Source organism: Gouania willdenowi, chromosome 10 (genome assembly GCF_900634775.1).
Source record: "Gouania willdenowi chromosome 10, fGouWil2.1, whole genome shotgun sequence".
NCBI classification, from domain to species: Eukaryota; Metazoa; Chordata; class Actinopteri; order Blenniiformes; family Gobiesocidae; genus Gouania; species Gouania willdenowi.
This window is the reverse complement of record NC_041053.1, coordinates 22,151,038-22,166,231: the sequence shown is the minus strand read 5'-3', so window position 1 is coordinate 22,166,231 and position 15,194 is coordinate 22,151,038. Positions and strand designations below refer to the sequence as shown.

Genomic DNA, 15,194 nt, shown 5'->3' with positions numbered 1-15,194 from the left:
CTTCTGAGAGTCTACTCATGCATCCAAGCTGGTGATTTCAACATGGGTTAATCATCTTTTTAATGAATCAAAGTAAAGATTCATAAGCATGGGTCATCATCATCCCTTGGCTGCGTGTGAATTGGGTGACTTCTAACACGAGTCTGAGATAATACAAGGCTCTGTGTGGCACTTGTGATTATAAGCAACAGCTTAATATCTTCCTGGCTCAGGTGTGCAGGACTTTGGCCCCTGAGGGAGCCTCTGTATGGGCAGAAGGCTGGGCCCGTCTGTGCTACTAAGGTTGATTAGAGCGAGAAAAACAACAACACATTGACTTGAATGTGTGAACACATTGCTACTGAACGTTTAAGCCTGTAGGACCAAAACATTTTTATCAGTTAAATCCATTGTATAGGCCTCACACTCCGTTTGTAGACATATTTGTGCAATGCATTGTGGGATGTGGAGTCCCATAAACAAATGCATAGAAGTGTTTTTCCTTCTTGTGTTTCAGACAGAGGACAGTGATTTGTTGTTCGCTGTTCTAGTTTGTTCCTGGTATTCCCCGTGATATCAGAATAATATGAGAAACACATGCATGTACCCGTCTTTGCGACTCCACATCCCACAATGCAATGCACAAAATTTTTCTGACAATGTTAATAAACCGTGAAGCTCCAAACAAACAATTAATATCTTTTTTTGGACAAATGATCCTTGATTTATTGATCTAGGAAGCCTACACTATGGCACTCATTTATCAACCTGGCATGAAAACAGGTACAAATCTTAGTGGACATTGTGTCGTATGACAGGACCAGATATGAATGAAACAATCATATCTGGCCAATCACAGCGTACAAATTGTTGGGTGGATAAATGCGGGAACTGAATTCGATAGTCAGTAACATGTTACGCCCTCAAATATTCCTGGTTTTCTTCACCTCAGCATCCTCACAGCTGAGGTGAAGAAAAACAAAGATGCTCTTTTTTGGCAGTGTAAAAACTGCAATTTAAGGAGCTCATTTTAAACGCCCTGTGGAAGAGAATAACGGAGGCAGTGAACATCATTTCCGTGTTGGAATTAACTCAGGCTGAGGTTTGAATTAAATTCTCAATAACTGCAAATTATGGTTTAAATGAAATGTTACTCATCCACAGCCTAAAAGTGTAAATCTCTGCTATTTGATCAAGACAATTCTTTACATTTACATGAGTCAGGCTGGCAAGCGCGAGCCCGTGCTTAAGTGACAGCTGAGGCTTGTTTAATACTTTATTTTCAGACTCAGTCAGATTTTGCTGTGCTGCTGCACAAATCCACACACTCAGATTTGTGTACACGAGGTCAGACCAGACGTGAGATCTGATCGTAGCGTACAATCACGCCAAAATTGATTAATACTGACATTTGCGTGAATTTGGTCGAACCCACGTCATACGCTCAGATCTGAATGTACGAACGGTTGATAAATGAGGGCCTATGTCTTTATCTGATAAAAAAATAAATAAAAAAATGAGCGTGTCCAGCAGCTTAAAGTAAAATAGATCAACTTATGTCTTATTCCATAAGCTTTAAATTCCAGATGAGAAGCAGGAGCTCTTGATGGTCAGTATCCTGCTTTGGTCTAAAGGGAAACCATGCATCCCTGAACATAAGTTACCCAAGCTTCAATATTTTGAAATCTGTCCACATTCCTGACATCCTGTCAGACATTTGTATTTCCTGTCTTGCTCACGCTGGTCTGCTGTATTCCAGTGGGCCATGTTACACTGGTTCACATCTACTGATGTCTTTACATGGGAGATGCGTAACACAACACCCCCCGATTCACAGAGGAAGATAACCTCTGTTTTAGCCATGGAGGAGCAGCCACTGTTGGCGGTTTTGTATTTCGAGCTTTGTAATTTGTCTATGGTGGAGGTTTGTCCTGCAGTCAGCATGGCTGCAGCGCCCCTTTTCTGATTAGCTCTGCACACCATCGCTTGTACACACCATTCTCCGTTTCTATCTCAGATGTCTGTCTCTCTCTCACACACACACACACACACACACACACACGCATGCATACAAACTCCAACTCTCTCCATGTCTCTGCTTTGTTCCTGCCGTCCTCACACTGTATCTGATTCCATCTGTCTATCCCCTGCTTTCACCTTACACCTCCTGCTCCTCCCCTTGATATCTCCCCCTCTGTCAGGGGGGTAATGCAGGACTGCAAATGAAGCAGCTTGACTTCCATCTCAGGCTACAATGGATCAATATGTGTTGCACACTATCAGGCAGGACACTCTCTACCTCTCCAGCACTACTGCAAGAGAGGACAGAGCTGGCAAATGAAATGCCCCAAACGTCCCATAGGTAAACATGGCACAGACTGCTCCATATTTCAGATTTTTACGAGCCATGTTTACTACATAGCTTGAGCGGCAGATGATAAATGTACTAGCTGGTATGATACAATACACTACTATGACATTGTCTCCTAAAAGCAGGCAATGCTGTGAAATAAAAGGGTTTGCGCTCAAACAGAAAAAGAGATAGGTGAATCTGGTGTGAAGTTAATATATCATTTTCAGGGTAAAGCTTTACAGGAAGCACTACTACGCAGAGACACTGCTGTGTAAGCGGTGCAATCGCACAAAGCAACAGAAGTCTTAAATCTGAGTAAAGGCTGGAGGAAAAGCCAAAACAAAGATGAATTGATGACTTCTAGAGGCAAATAAATGCAAAAAGAAGCCACACAAAAAGCCAAGCACCACAGGACAAACAGGGTTGCCTGAGAGTTACCTGGACAGGTGGCCACGCAGGCACTTTTCTGGACGTTCTGCCCCTCACACGATGTGCCTCCATTCAGTGGCGTGGGGTTGGTGCAGCTCCGACTCCTCTTCTGCCAGCCACGCCCACATACAGCACTGCAGGATGACCAGGTGGTCCACGTGGACCAGCCGCCGTTGACTGTCAGACCAGTAACGGGGAAAAAGAAATATGAAAAGGGTGAGGTGTAGGGGGAAATTTGGAAGGAATGAGCAGCCAGGTTTACCCGATGTGCACTAAGAAATAGAGGTGCTACAATATTCCTGATCACCTTTTGTTTGGTTCTGCAATGTGAGGAGCATGTGCTGCTCCTCACATGTCAGTAGAAGAAAAACCGTAAAAGAAAGAAAAAAAAAAATATATATATATATATATATATATATAAATACTGTATATAAATGTCATTGACAAAAATACTTGTCACCATCACTTTAAATACAAAACCCTACAAAAGGTCAGAATGGGGATCAATTATATATATATATTTATCTATATATATACTGAATTGAATTACTACTATTAGGACATAATTATAATTGAAAAAATTATACTGCTGTTCTATCTATAACTGAGTTGTAATTGAGTTCAGATATTTTGACTTTGTAATTGGCATGGAAATAATATGAAAATTGTCAATTACAATTGACTTAAATGCAAAACTTTGGAACCATGTTAATAATAATAATAATAATAATAATAATAATAATAATAATAATAATAATAATAATAATAATAATGCATTGGATTTTATATTGATATATCATATAGCATAGATACTTTACAAAATTAATTCATTAACACTTAGTGGCGGTAACAGTTCTATGGTGTTACAGTTCTCTGGCTTACATATATGTAGTTAATGAATATTAAAACATGCTTCATATAAAGTTTACCTGTCAGTGAATCTTGAGGATTATTTTACCATTTAAAAATAAATAAATAAATCAAGGGCTTTAATGGGTTAGCCCTTGATGGCTATTAGCTATTAATGTCTATATTTTCAGAAAAAAGGTGCCTAACAACGTAACCAATAGATGAAAAACAAATTATAGGATTTATCAGTTGTCGTTTGACTTTAGTAAATGAGATCGTAACTGTAATTTACTTTAAGGGGAAAAATAATAATTGTAATTTTAGTTTGAAAAAAATGTTTCATAACTGAGTTGTAATAGAACATGGAAACTTGAAGACGTTAATGTAATTCACCCCAACCCTGCACAAGGTATTGCAAATAGACTGTATTATGTAAGTATGAGGCAAAAAAGCCAGCATTCAATTTCAAAGCAAAAGTGTATTGTCAAACCTACAATAAAATGCCTATTTTAAAAGCATTCCACTGATTCAGAATGTAATAACATATCATTTCAAGCCATTCTTCGACCTTCAGCTTTTTCTAAATTATGAAGAGCACCAATGACTGATCTTTCATGCTCTCCGTGTTGGAAGTTGGAAATTTAAACAGGTTAGAAACTTCCAATTTCTATTCTTTCCACCACATGCTGTTAGACTGGCTTTCCTCCCACCGTTACATGTCTATTGTCTCACAATTGCTGCTAAATCTCTCAATCATGGCAGGTAATTACATCAAATCATGCTGCTTCACTTCCTGTATCTACTGTTTCCCTCAGCTCACAGGACACGGACATTCCTGATTTATTGCTTCGAAAAGGTCTGCCGTTCCTTCTCTGAACATCCTTTCTTCCTAATTTCCACCTGACTCTCTGCTGTGCTCGTCGTGGCTGAATCACTTCCTTGCCCTCTCCATGCGATTGATTGCCCGCCATGGCGAGGTAAATTGCCAGGCATCTTGGCCTCTGATTACTTCTTAGCGCAGAGTGCAGTCACACCAGCTAGGCCTCGTTAAAATACATCTCTGGCCCCCTGTTGAACTGCTTTTGAAAAGTAGCAGTTATTATGAATTGCTACGGCCAGCTGAAACAACTAGCAGGGAACAGTAGGATGCACTTTGCTAACTTGCATTCATTTTTCCCGCAGCAAATAAAAATGTCAAATCAAAAATGTGACTTTAAAAACTACTGCAAAATAGTAAACATGAGAACTTCACAAGCACCCAAATGTCTAGTCGACACTCTTTTGTCTCTTTAAGTACATTGTATATTCATGATGAACCATTCAGTATTTTTATGTAAAACCTTTACTTACTTTGGGTTAAACAAAAACTAAAAGTCCAACTTATTAACTACAACTTATATAGCCTTATAGATGTTTTTGGAAAGTAGCGATGTAAGCTCCTGCACTCAGTAGGCTATACGGACTCCCACCGTTGAACAAATTTGGGTGAACAATGTGTTTAAATGGAGAAGTGTCTATAAACTGATCAACACCTGACATCAGTGCAGACACAGATCAGTCAGAAATTGTAGTCATTAAAAAGTTTGGCAAACGCTCACTCCACAGAATGAGAAACTCATTGTTATGACTTCTTTATGCGTTACTGATAAAGATTTACCTTTAGGTAAAGCTGGTGTTTTATCTGGTATAAAGAAAAGATGGTCTGACAACTTCTTGTTTGTACTGGGCATGTCCTTGCAAGAATATTTTAACAACACTTGCATTCAATTTAAATAAAGCAAATATAATTTCCTCATGCAAAATAGTTTGCACAAGAAGAGTAAAATAAAAAAATAGATTTAAACTTACATAAATTACTAATTAAAACAAGGACTTTTATACTAGACTACTGACGTCTTGTATCAAGCAAACGTATCTGTAAACGCTAAATGTTTCAGAGTAGTCTTCCAATAACTATAAAAGGGTGCCTTGCACATCCAGAGCTAGATAGCTCAGTATTTAGGCTAATTTGACAACAATTTAAACACTTTTTAATGTCCCTCGAGTCAATCAAGCACTTATCCTGTGGATCAGAACAAGTCACAACTTTCTATAGGTGGAGAAACGTGGTTAACATCTGAATGAATAACAACATTGCCTCTGCTAGCTGTAATGTTTGCAGTGCATGTCCTCTAAAGGTGTATGATCAACTCAGGGGTTGACTTACTAACTGTGGATGGCCTGGGCTTCATATTGCTTTGTGTGTGCACAGTTTTAGTCAGGACTGAAACGGACACATTGATAGTCAGAAGGAAAATGAATAGCATGATCCTGAATATTGTGCAAAACTGCACAATAGTTCCTTTTCTTTTTAAAAGGGCAACTGAAAATGTATTTTGTGCTTTAACAATTGGACTTTTAAACAAATACCAAATCAAAGAAATAATAGAAATAAACTATGGCTTTCATTCTCTCTCTCTTGTTTCTCCCTTTCCTCTCTGAGCCCCTCTTACCTGGGATTTCACATGTGCTTTCTTTCTCACCTCTTTCATTTTGTCTTGGGGAAGCCAAAATGCTTCCACACTTCTGATACAAAACACGGTGGTGCGTCCTGAATTTCGAATTCTAAATAGATAGCGCCCTTTGCTGTATAATAAAGAATAAATAAATAAAAAAAATCCTTTTTTTTTTTTTTTTTAAAGTACTGCGATTTCAGTTTCAGAGTATCAATATGAACCGTGACACCTTTGAATCGATTTTTAACTGCCTCGTGATTAATCTCACAAAACATATTATTTTGCACCACATTTGTTTCGTTACCTTTTAAAAATGGGACTACTTTACCTTTTTAAACCTGTATTCTGGCATCTTCAAATCACGTGATTGATAACATCACACACACCCATTTGGCTGTAAGCATCCCATTGTTTTCAATTGGAGTGAAGCGTTCAGCCTGCTTTTTAGTAGTTTTTCAGCAGCTATTTAGATCATTACTCAGCTTTTTTGGTCAAAATGTCAAATTGTGCTGCTTTTGGTTGCTCTAAATAATCAGGAAAAGTTAAAGATGTCGTTGCTTCACTCCAATAGAAAACAATGGGATGTTTACAGGAAAATGAGTGTGACATTTTCAGTCACGGGATTTCTAGATGGCGAAATACAGATTTTAAAACGGTAAAATAGTCCCATTTTTAAAAGTGAATGTGGTGCAAAATAATGCACTTTGTTAGACATAGATCTTCTAATAAGTACATTTTATAGATGTTAGGCCACGTTTGTAAAAACAGTGGAGGATCCCACTACCTATTTACTAAAAAAACATTAAAAATATTGTTTTCTAGTTGTATCATAATCATATTATTGTATAGTATTATAATATATTTTTAAAATCCTAATGGCACATAAACTCTTTGCATATCCTCTGCAATGACATACATCTGACTAAAGGCTCTCATTTATCTGCAGGTTGTCAGTGGAAGAAGGTTTATGGACACCCTAACAATGTCACCTCAAAATTTATCATGACACATCTGCAGGATGATTGTGTTACAGAGCAACAGTACACAAATAAATAAATAAATACATGCTAATCAATTGTAGAACAGTAGAGTCAATTTTAGTCAAAACTCAAAATAATACAATTCATGCTAATTCAACAGAAGAAATTAACTAAAGGTTTTTTTTTATATTTACTGATTTTTTTAATGTGGCAGCTGCTACTAAAAGAGGAAAAAGAGTATTTATTCATGCACTATTACACAATGCGGTGTCACTGTACTTTGGAGTATGTAAAACATGTTTAATCCAGGTTTAACTCTTTCAACTCTGGGGGTTTTCTCATGTTTTAATTTAAGATTTACTCCTTTGTGATTAGGATTCTCATGCAAAGCACATACTGACAACTGTGGAAATGAGTCATTGAAAGCATGCGGGTCAGGTTTCTGTGGCCTTGGGCTGACCTTTGCCTAACAGTCAAACAACCTATTCTAGGTCCTGTTGTGAATACGGATCATTTTTTTTTTTTGCCTTCAAAGGTTTTAGTGCATAAATGATTAGTGCAAGTTTCCCACAACAAAAGATAGCCACCTCGTTTCTAAGGGATACTCATTCGTAAATCTCCATGTACTGAACTAATGTAAGCAAATGATCATAAACGCTGTATTTTCTTTAGTGTTATGGACAATAAAGAAGAATCAATGCACTACCTTTTACAACAAATCACAGTAATGTCTCTGGCTAAACCTACAAACGCCAGACTCTGTGTCACAGCTAATACACTGTGTTCCCACTAAGCTGTTTTCATGAATCATTCCCAAGTGATCTCCATCTTCAGCTTGCATGTAGCAAAGAATTAAGCCAGGCTGTAATGTATGCACAACCCTTCTAGTGCCAGTACTCATGTAACCCCCTGTGATAGAAAATGTGCCGTTTCCCTGCATTTTAATATAGGTCAGTCTGCTTATCAAGCCAAGTCATTATTTACAGTTTGCTCTTAATTCAGGAAATGGTGGCTCCAACATCAAAGGCTGCCAGAATAGCTGTCAGTATTTTAAGTTGTTATCATTATTGTACAGAAATGACACTATTTGTTCATGAGTGTATTTTATTATTGTGTAATTTGAAAAAAGCCCAGGTGTACCCAAGTCATCACAATAAGTCATATTCTATATGACTAACAGGGTAAAATATTGGCTTTTAAGCCATGCTTTAAATCAAAGACTATCTGACACAAGGTTTGCACTCAGGTAACATTTATGTATCCAGCCATACACTGGTTTTTGTGGAAATATGCAATAACAGAAGTATGAAATGAGTAGGTTGTGCGGTTTTATGTGGTCCTCAGTCAATCCCCAGAGTTGCTATTATCCTTTGTGTGCTGTGCTTTGACATGTGTTGAAAGAAGCTTTCACCTACCATAAACCAGGACCTGGGCCGAGGCGCTTTTACGGCGTGCCACAATGTTTTTAGCTACACACGTGTAGTTCCCCGTGTCCGCCAGCCGGGCATTTCTGATGACGAGATTATAGTCAGCCGTGATGAAAAAATTGGGGTCACTTGATGGGTCGATCACATCTTCGTTTCTCTGCCACTCCACCTGAAAATATATTTCAGCGGGTATTAAATTTGCTGTAATTCAATAGAAACCAGTGACTTTTTCTTGCAGCTCCAGGATCAGCCAGACGTAAAGGTGGATGAGAAATTTCCCCATGGAAGTTAAGAACCTTCTACCTGATGCAATCACACAGACAAAAAGAAGAAGAAATTCAACTGAGTTTGGCACTGTGAACATTTTATATTTATTCCTACATCCCACTGATTTGATATTTATTTTATTCTTGTCAAGGTTGGATCTTTTATTTGGTAGCTGCTGGATAAGCCTGTGTATGAAAAAATGATCATACCTTGTGTAGTTTTTTTTGCCCTCTTGCAGAAGCCAAAAAATGTATGCTTATTATTTTAATGTGCTCTTGGACTGCGATGCGTGTTTTTTTTTCTTCTTTCATTTCCTTTACCATAAGGACATCTCTAGAGAATCTATGGTGTAGCTTCTTGTTGGTATTACTACTAGTTGCAAAACCGCATATCAATTCTCTTTCCCCCTCTTGTCTGAAACTCCTGCTTTATCCTGCAGTGACTTTTGCTCTGTTGTTCTTCTGCAGTTGGCACCTTCTGTCCTGTTTTCTGCAAACTGTGCCTGCACTGTTAAGCCGTGATTGGCTAGCCTGCTGTGTCTGGTCTCTAGGGTGACTGGCCTAACCTCCTCTTGTGGTGTTATTAGAGCAGTTACTGCCTATCACAGGATGGTGGATGCAGTGCACAAGGTGAAACAGCTGGTCCCGGTTTAGCTCTCTAAACATACACATAAACACAACACAGAGAGACAAGGAGGACGCAGAGAAAGTCTAGCCAGAACAAAAGTTTGGAAGCGATACAGAGCATGGAGAAACAGCAGGAAGATATCCAATATTAAAAAAAGAATAGAGAGAGGAAAATAGATCCATTAATTATAAATTGCTCTTTAGAGATGCCAAACGGGGAGCTGAAGCCTCCAAGTCTGCCTTGAGTGATTTGACGGAACGATGTGATGTACCGCTTCTCAGCAATGTCGGAGAGATAATAAATCAATATTGGGTAGTAATTAGAGGTGTAATTCATCCGTGTAGGGTTATGTGCTCCCCGGTGGGTTGTGGAAAGAAGCCAAAGAACAGATCCTAAGCTCAGTTTGGATTTTTTGTCCTCCTGGTGCTGAAGAGGTTAATGAATGTTGGATGTGATCCTATAAATATCTCCTCTATTCCTTTCTCACCTCGGCTTGTGGCACTCCTTCGGGGGGATGGCAGCGCAGTAACACCTCCTGGTCCAAGGCCACTTCTTTTCCCTGGGGCTCCTCCTCAAAGTTCTTTCTCAGGTCTTGCAAGGGAGAGAAAATGCAGACAAACACATTCAGGAACAATTTGAACGACATTCTTCCATCTGCCAAACATTTACTTGGTGTTTCATCCAAATTTTCCACTCGTGAAAAGTCCACCCATGGCCTTGCTGAGCATGTTGCACTCTAGTTGGCCCCTAAGCCACAGTGGGATTGGTGGCACCAACCATGCTGCTTATTACAGCCTGCCTGGCTGGTTCAGAGATGCTTGTCTGCTGCCAGAGGGGCTCGGCATCAAGCAAAAGCAATTGCATTACCTCTCACTCCCCCTCTCTTCGGAAAAGTGCCAGCCTCCAGCCTCCATCTGTGTGACGGCTTGGAGCAGCCACACGAAAGCAAAGCCCCGAGGCGCCTGGACAAGTGCTCCTGCAAGCTCGGCTGACTGCACGGGGCTTCGCATTATATCTCATTGAATACTCGTACTGTTACATGAAGTCATCCTATACGTTTGTATGCTAGCCGCAGTTGTGATTTACACAGGTAAATCTTATTTCAAAAACAAATGCAGCCTTTTCGTATCAGGTGAGACAGGCAGGTCATTGTTGGCTCAAGAGTCAATGCAAGTTTGAGGTGTTCACTCTATTTTTTTTTGCAGCAAAGCAATGTGTCATTGCATTGGTGCAGCTGTGAGCTTCCAGTGAATCCCTTTAAACAGATGTTGTGCCTGTCTTTACCGATCTAACTGAGGAAAACGTTAAGGCAAGCAGAGAGGGACCTTCACGACATTCAATTTAATTAGAGCCGATACAATGGGACTGGAGGAGACTTATGATATAATACTCTTGGAAAGCTCAAATACATGCAATTGTATATGGCAGTGCCAGGGAATCATGTTGCTTTGTGCCGTTTTTCAGACACGCCTGAGTCCCTATCATCTATCTGACTTGGTTAAGCTCTGAAACAAAGAAGGATTATGAATGTGTGTTCGCAAAACGTTGAGTAGTTTGGTGATGGTGTTGCATTGGCCTTCGTCTCTGATAAAACATATTTATGTGGAAATTAAAAGGCAGAATTTTTTAAAAATACTCAAATGTAAGAAATGCACTCTTCCCCCCAAAGCATTTGAGGCTGCTGTGCGAGATGTGTCTACGATCCCCTGACAGATTTATGATTGCTGCACAGCAATAAAATTCAAAACAGTTTTTGTTCCGGTTACTTTCATAGGGATCGTCGCTGACATACTGTATCTGGAGAAAAATGTGCTCATGAATACTCAAATCTATAGTCTTCCTCTCTGTGTTCTCCCTGCAGTGGTTTGATATTGTCTGCAGAATCACAGGAAGATGACTTGCCTTAATTATAATCACTGCAATATACAGTGGCACAACAGATCACAGCAGTCGCTGGGCTCAGTGATAATTGAAACTTGAAACACCCAAAGGGGAGAAAAAAAACAAAAACAATCTTGGGAATATTTTGTGATTACTTTGTGACATTGCAATATGTATTCACCTTGTTAGGCAGAATTTGTAAGCACTTTATTAAAGTTTTACAGCGCACTCACATGCAATCCTGATGTAGGCTTTCTGGCTCTTCTGGGTGCCGGTGGTGCTCCAGGCGACACACTGACACCAGTACTCATCGAGACCAAAGATCTTCTCCACCTGCTGTCTGGTGATGTCAATCATCACCTGCATGACTGGCAGAGCTGTGAAGGAAACACAGGAGCCACAGTTAAAATGGTGAACAAGGACGCTGAGAAATAACCATCCAAAGAGGCTGATAAAGGAAACTAGTAGAAAACCACAAGTATATAAAAAAGGTGCTTGTTACGAAAAATCAAAGGGGGGCAACAGAAAAAGTTTGGAAAAGAAAAAGCCAAGCAAAGCCGCAAGTAACACATCACTTTGTACAACATGCTTGTCCATAAATAATTTTAGGGGAGGACAAAGAGTTCACAATTTTAATGAGCAATTCTTCAACAGTGCAGGTTTGAGTGATGCTGCAGAGCTAAACCAATTTTATTGCATTTTCAGCAGGACGTGAAGACCAACCTGATAAAAAAGTTGGAACAAACCCTCACCAAGCCTCTAAAAAGACACTTAAACTCTGGTAGTGTAATAGGTGGTTTGCTAACAGCTGCATTTTATCTGATCCTCTCTCCAAACTTTTTAGAGATTGACAGTTGAAATACAGTACATACTCTAAAGCAGGGGTCACCAACACGGTGCCCGTGGGCCCCAGGTAGCCCTCATGGACCATGTGAGGTGCCTTCAGGCTCTCTAGTCACCAATGAGCTCCATCTGAAATCTGATTTACTTTCCAGTATTCAAACTCACAAAGATACATACATATGAGTGATGTAGTTAGTAGCTAAATAATAATACATTTTAGTATTAAATTTACCATCTTTAAATTGTTATTTTTGCTGAAACAATGTGAGAAATGTTTCTAAGTGTTGCCGATCTGGTGTATGTTCAGTGGTATATTATATATATAAGATATAATCTTAAAAAAAGGAAGGTGGATTTAATGAAAATTAAACAATTGTACAAATTAGGAGAAACGAAGTGCCTTGTTGAAACCATTTCCTACCTTCTTATGTTACTTCTAACCTATTGACCCTCTAATCATAGTGAAACCTTGAAAATGTAGTATTTAAGAAGTATTTTTTTTAACTGGTAGCCCTTCGGACTATACAGTACCTATGAACTAGCTCACAGTTTCAGAAAGGTTGGTGACCCCTGCTCTAAAGTAATATTTAATTCTTCACTTTTATTTCTAAAAATTCACACTATAGTTAATATCTTCCAATCAGGAGCTTGGGAGTTCAACTGTTAATGATGCCAATCTCTGTCTAAATGTCGTTTGGGAAAGACACTGCATCTTTGCAAGGCTTCTCTGTCATCACTGGCATGTGAGTTGTGTTTGAATGAATCCACAAATCTAAGTACGTCGTACTATAGTTGTGACGACTGCGTGCATAACGTAATATTGTTTATTCGGAAAGCACCCACATACATCCATCACACCCAAGTAGACTTCTTTTTTCTGGCAAATCAACAAGGTACAGCTGAGAACAAGCTGCGGTAATGTTCCATTCTCACGTTGTTGCAAAAAGAGGCACATAACACGTCAGAAATAGAAATAAAAAGGGTTTTACTAATGTTAAATTAGGGGAAATTTACATTGCTTTGATGCAGCCTGTGTGAGTGCAAGCTTTGTGATAGTGATGTGAAGTGCACAATAAGTGGCTCCAGTGCTTGGAGCACTAGCAGGGGTCAGTAGCAGAGCCTTGTGTATCAGGGTTGAAATGTGGCAGATTTTGCAATGTGTGATCACAATAAATATATACACTATACAGCCAGTGAACCCAGCCCTAAGGCATCACTATGAGCTGCAACTAAATCCTGTGCTGTGTGCAAGAATTCCTCAGCAGGCTCCGCCCTGCTTCAATAAGAGCAGAAAACATGATCTGTGTATGTTTCTATGTTGCTTTGAGTTATGAGACAAAGAGTTTCTTCTATATAAGCGTAATAATAGATTTGGCAGCATTATTCTCTGCTGCTACTGATGGGTTTAGTATTAAATTAATAAACATAAATAATCATCATAAGGGTGTGTGGTCTGACGATATTAGATCGGCAAGGATTAAACCATGACGACGATCTGCCAAATCATAGAGATTGTAGAACACATGTCTGTAGTGCACATGTTATCCCTTGCGGTGCCGTGTCTGTGTCATACAGTATATCTGTGTGCTCCCACACACAGCACATCCAAAGGTTTTTTTTATTTGCTAAGTCAGAATCATATCAGCAGTACATACACAATAATTATTATTAAGCGCTCAAAGCACAGAAGTGCGCTCTGCTCCCCCCCTCCCTCCCAGTGCAAGTCTGCACGGACACGTTGCTGTGCTGTTTCCTCTGTGTTAGCGGCGACTTGTTGGATGCTCAGTGCAGATGTCCATCTGTCCTCTGTAAAACTAAATCAGTTCTGAGTGTTGGAAGCACTGAGAGACATTAAAGGAAACACTGCATGTATTTCTCTTCTCTAACTAACTCAGTCGCTGAGCTGCACTCACGGAGCTATTTACACAGCTTTTATGTGACTCCTCCAAGCTAATTTTCTTCAAGGGACCACGTCCTGAATGTGGTTTAAAAACTACTTTCAGCAACTCGGAGCTGACCTGAAAGAAGCAACACTACACATTTCTTACATATATGTATGTATCTATGTTTGATGTGCATGTATAAACTGTATCTATAAAACTTTGTGTAGAACGTGTATTGTAAAATCAGTGATATCAGTTTCCTAATTATTTGTTTGTGATATTACCTAGAGAGTCTTGTTTAGTTTTTGGTGATGGTAGGTGTGTAAGATTTTGCTTCAACCTACGCCCTTTCGGCTGATTAGTTAGACAAAGTGTTGTTTGTTCTGTTTTTCTGAAGATTGCTGAAATAAAATTCAAGTTCAAATTTAAAAATCCAAAGATCAAACACAATGCAGGCCGTTAAAGAAGTAAAAACCCGATAATAACAATAATACACCCGGTAATTAATATTGGTAATCGAGTAACTCGAGGAATCCTTTTAGTCCTACTGTTCTGAAAAACACTAACTTTTCCATTAGCTCTGTGTGTGTTTGTGTGTGGCACAGGCTGAGAGAGCACCTAAGTGCTAAAACAAATGGCTAAAGTAACAAAATGGGCACTACTCAGAATTAGTAAATGGAGCAGAAGGAACTATTTTTCCCCCTTTAAATTAGCAGTGGGACAGCGTCTGGTTTTGGCTTTAAAAAAACAAAAACAATAGGATGTACGTAGACACAACATACCCCGGAAACAGAAGAATCAACCTATTTCGCACGTGTCAAAGGATGGGGGTCTTTTCTGAAGACTATTTTAACTATAACTTCAGATAATTTATTAATACCGATGGTGGTGGGTAACAATCAATAGTGTTTATTCTTTCCTATGTACAACAGTGCTGCACCTTTAAATACACTGGGCCTTCCAAATCACCCAAAGCATTCATTGTAAATGAGATTGAATCAATGCTGCAGGTAAGCAACTGTTTACATCGGTTTATTCTGTAAAGGCACTGGGACATAAATTATTTATTAAAGCCAATCCATATATTTGTTTTCCGTTCTTCTATCGTGTTGTTGTTGATGCCATAAAATGAACGAAATGGTGACTGCAGCAGCAGCAGCGTGGATGCGAGGGAAAAAACT

The 15,194-nt window shown here is 39.1% G+C and overlaps 1 protein-coding gene across 1 annotated transcript in view; it reads right to left on the bottom strand.

Moving 5' to 3' along the window:
* Window positions 1-15,194, bottom strand: part of unc5a (unc-5 netrin receptor A) — a 166,417-nt gene that overhangs the window by 34,043 nt on the left and 117,180 nt on the right. Inside the window, exons 3-6 of the mRNA XM_028459108.1 lie at window positions 11,521-11,664; window positions 9,894-9,997; window positions 8,501-8,681; window positions 2,771-2,938 (exon numbers count right to left, since the gene is read on the bottom strand). Coding sequence (XP_028314909.1) covers window positions 2,771-2,938; window positions 8,501-8,681; window positions 9,894-9,997; window positions 11,521-11,664 — 597 coding nt within the window. The remainder of the gene's footprint in view (window positions 1-2,770; window positions 2,939-8,500; window positions 8,682-9,893; window positions 9,998-11,520; window positions 11,665-15,194) is intronic.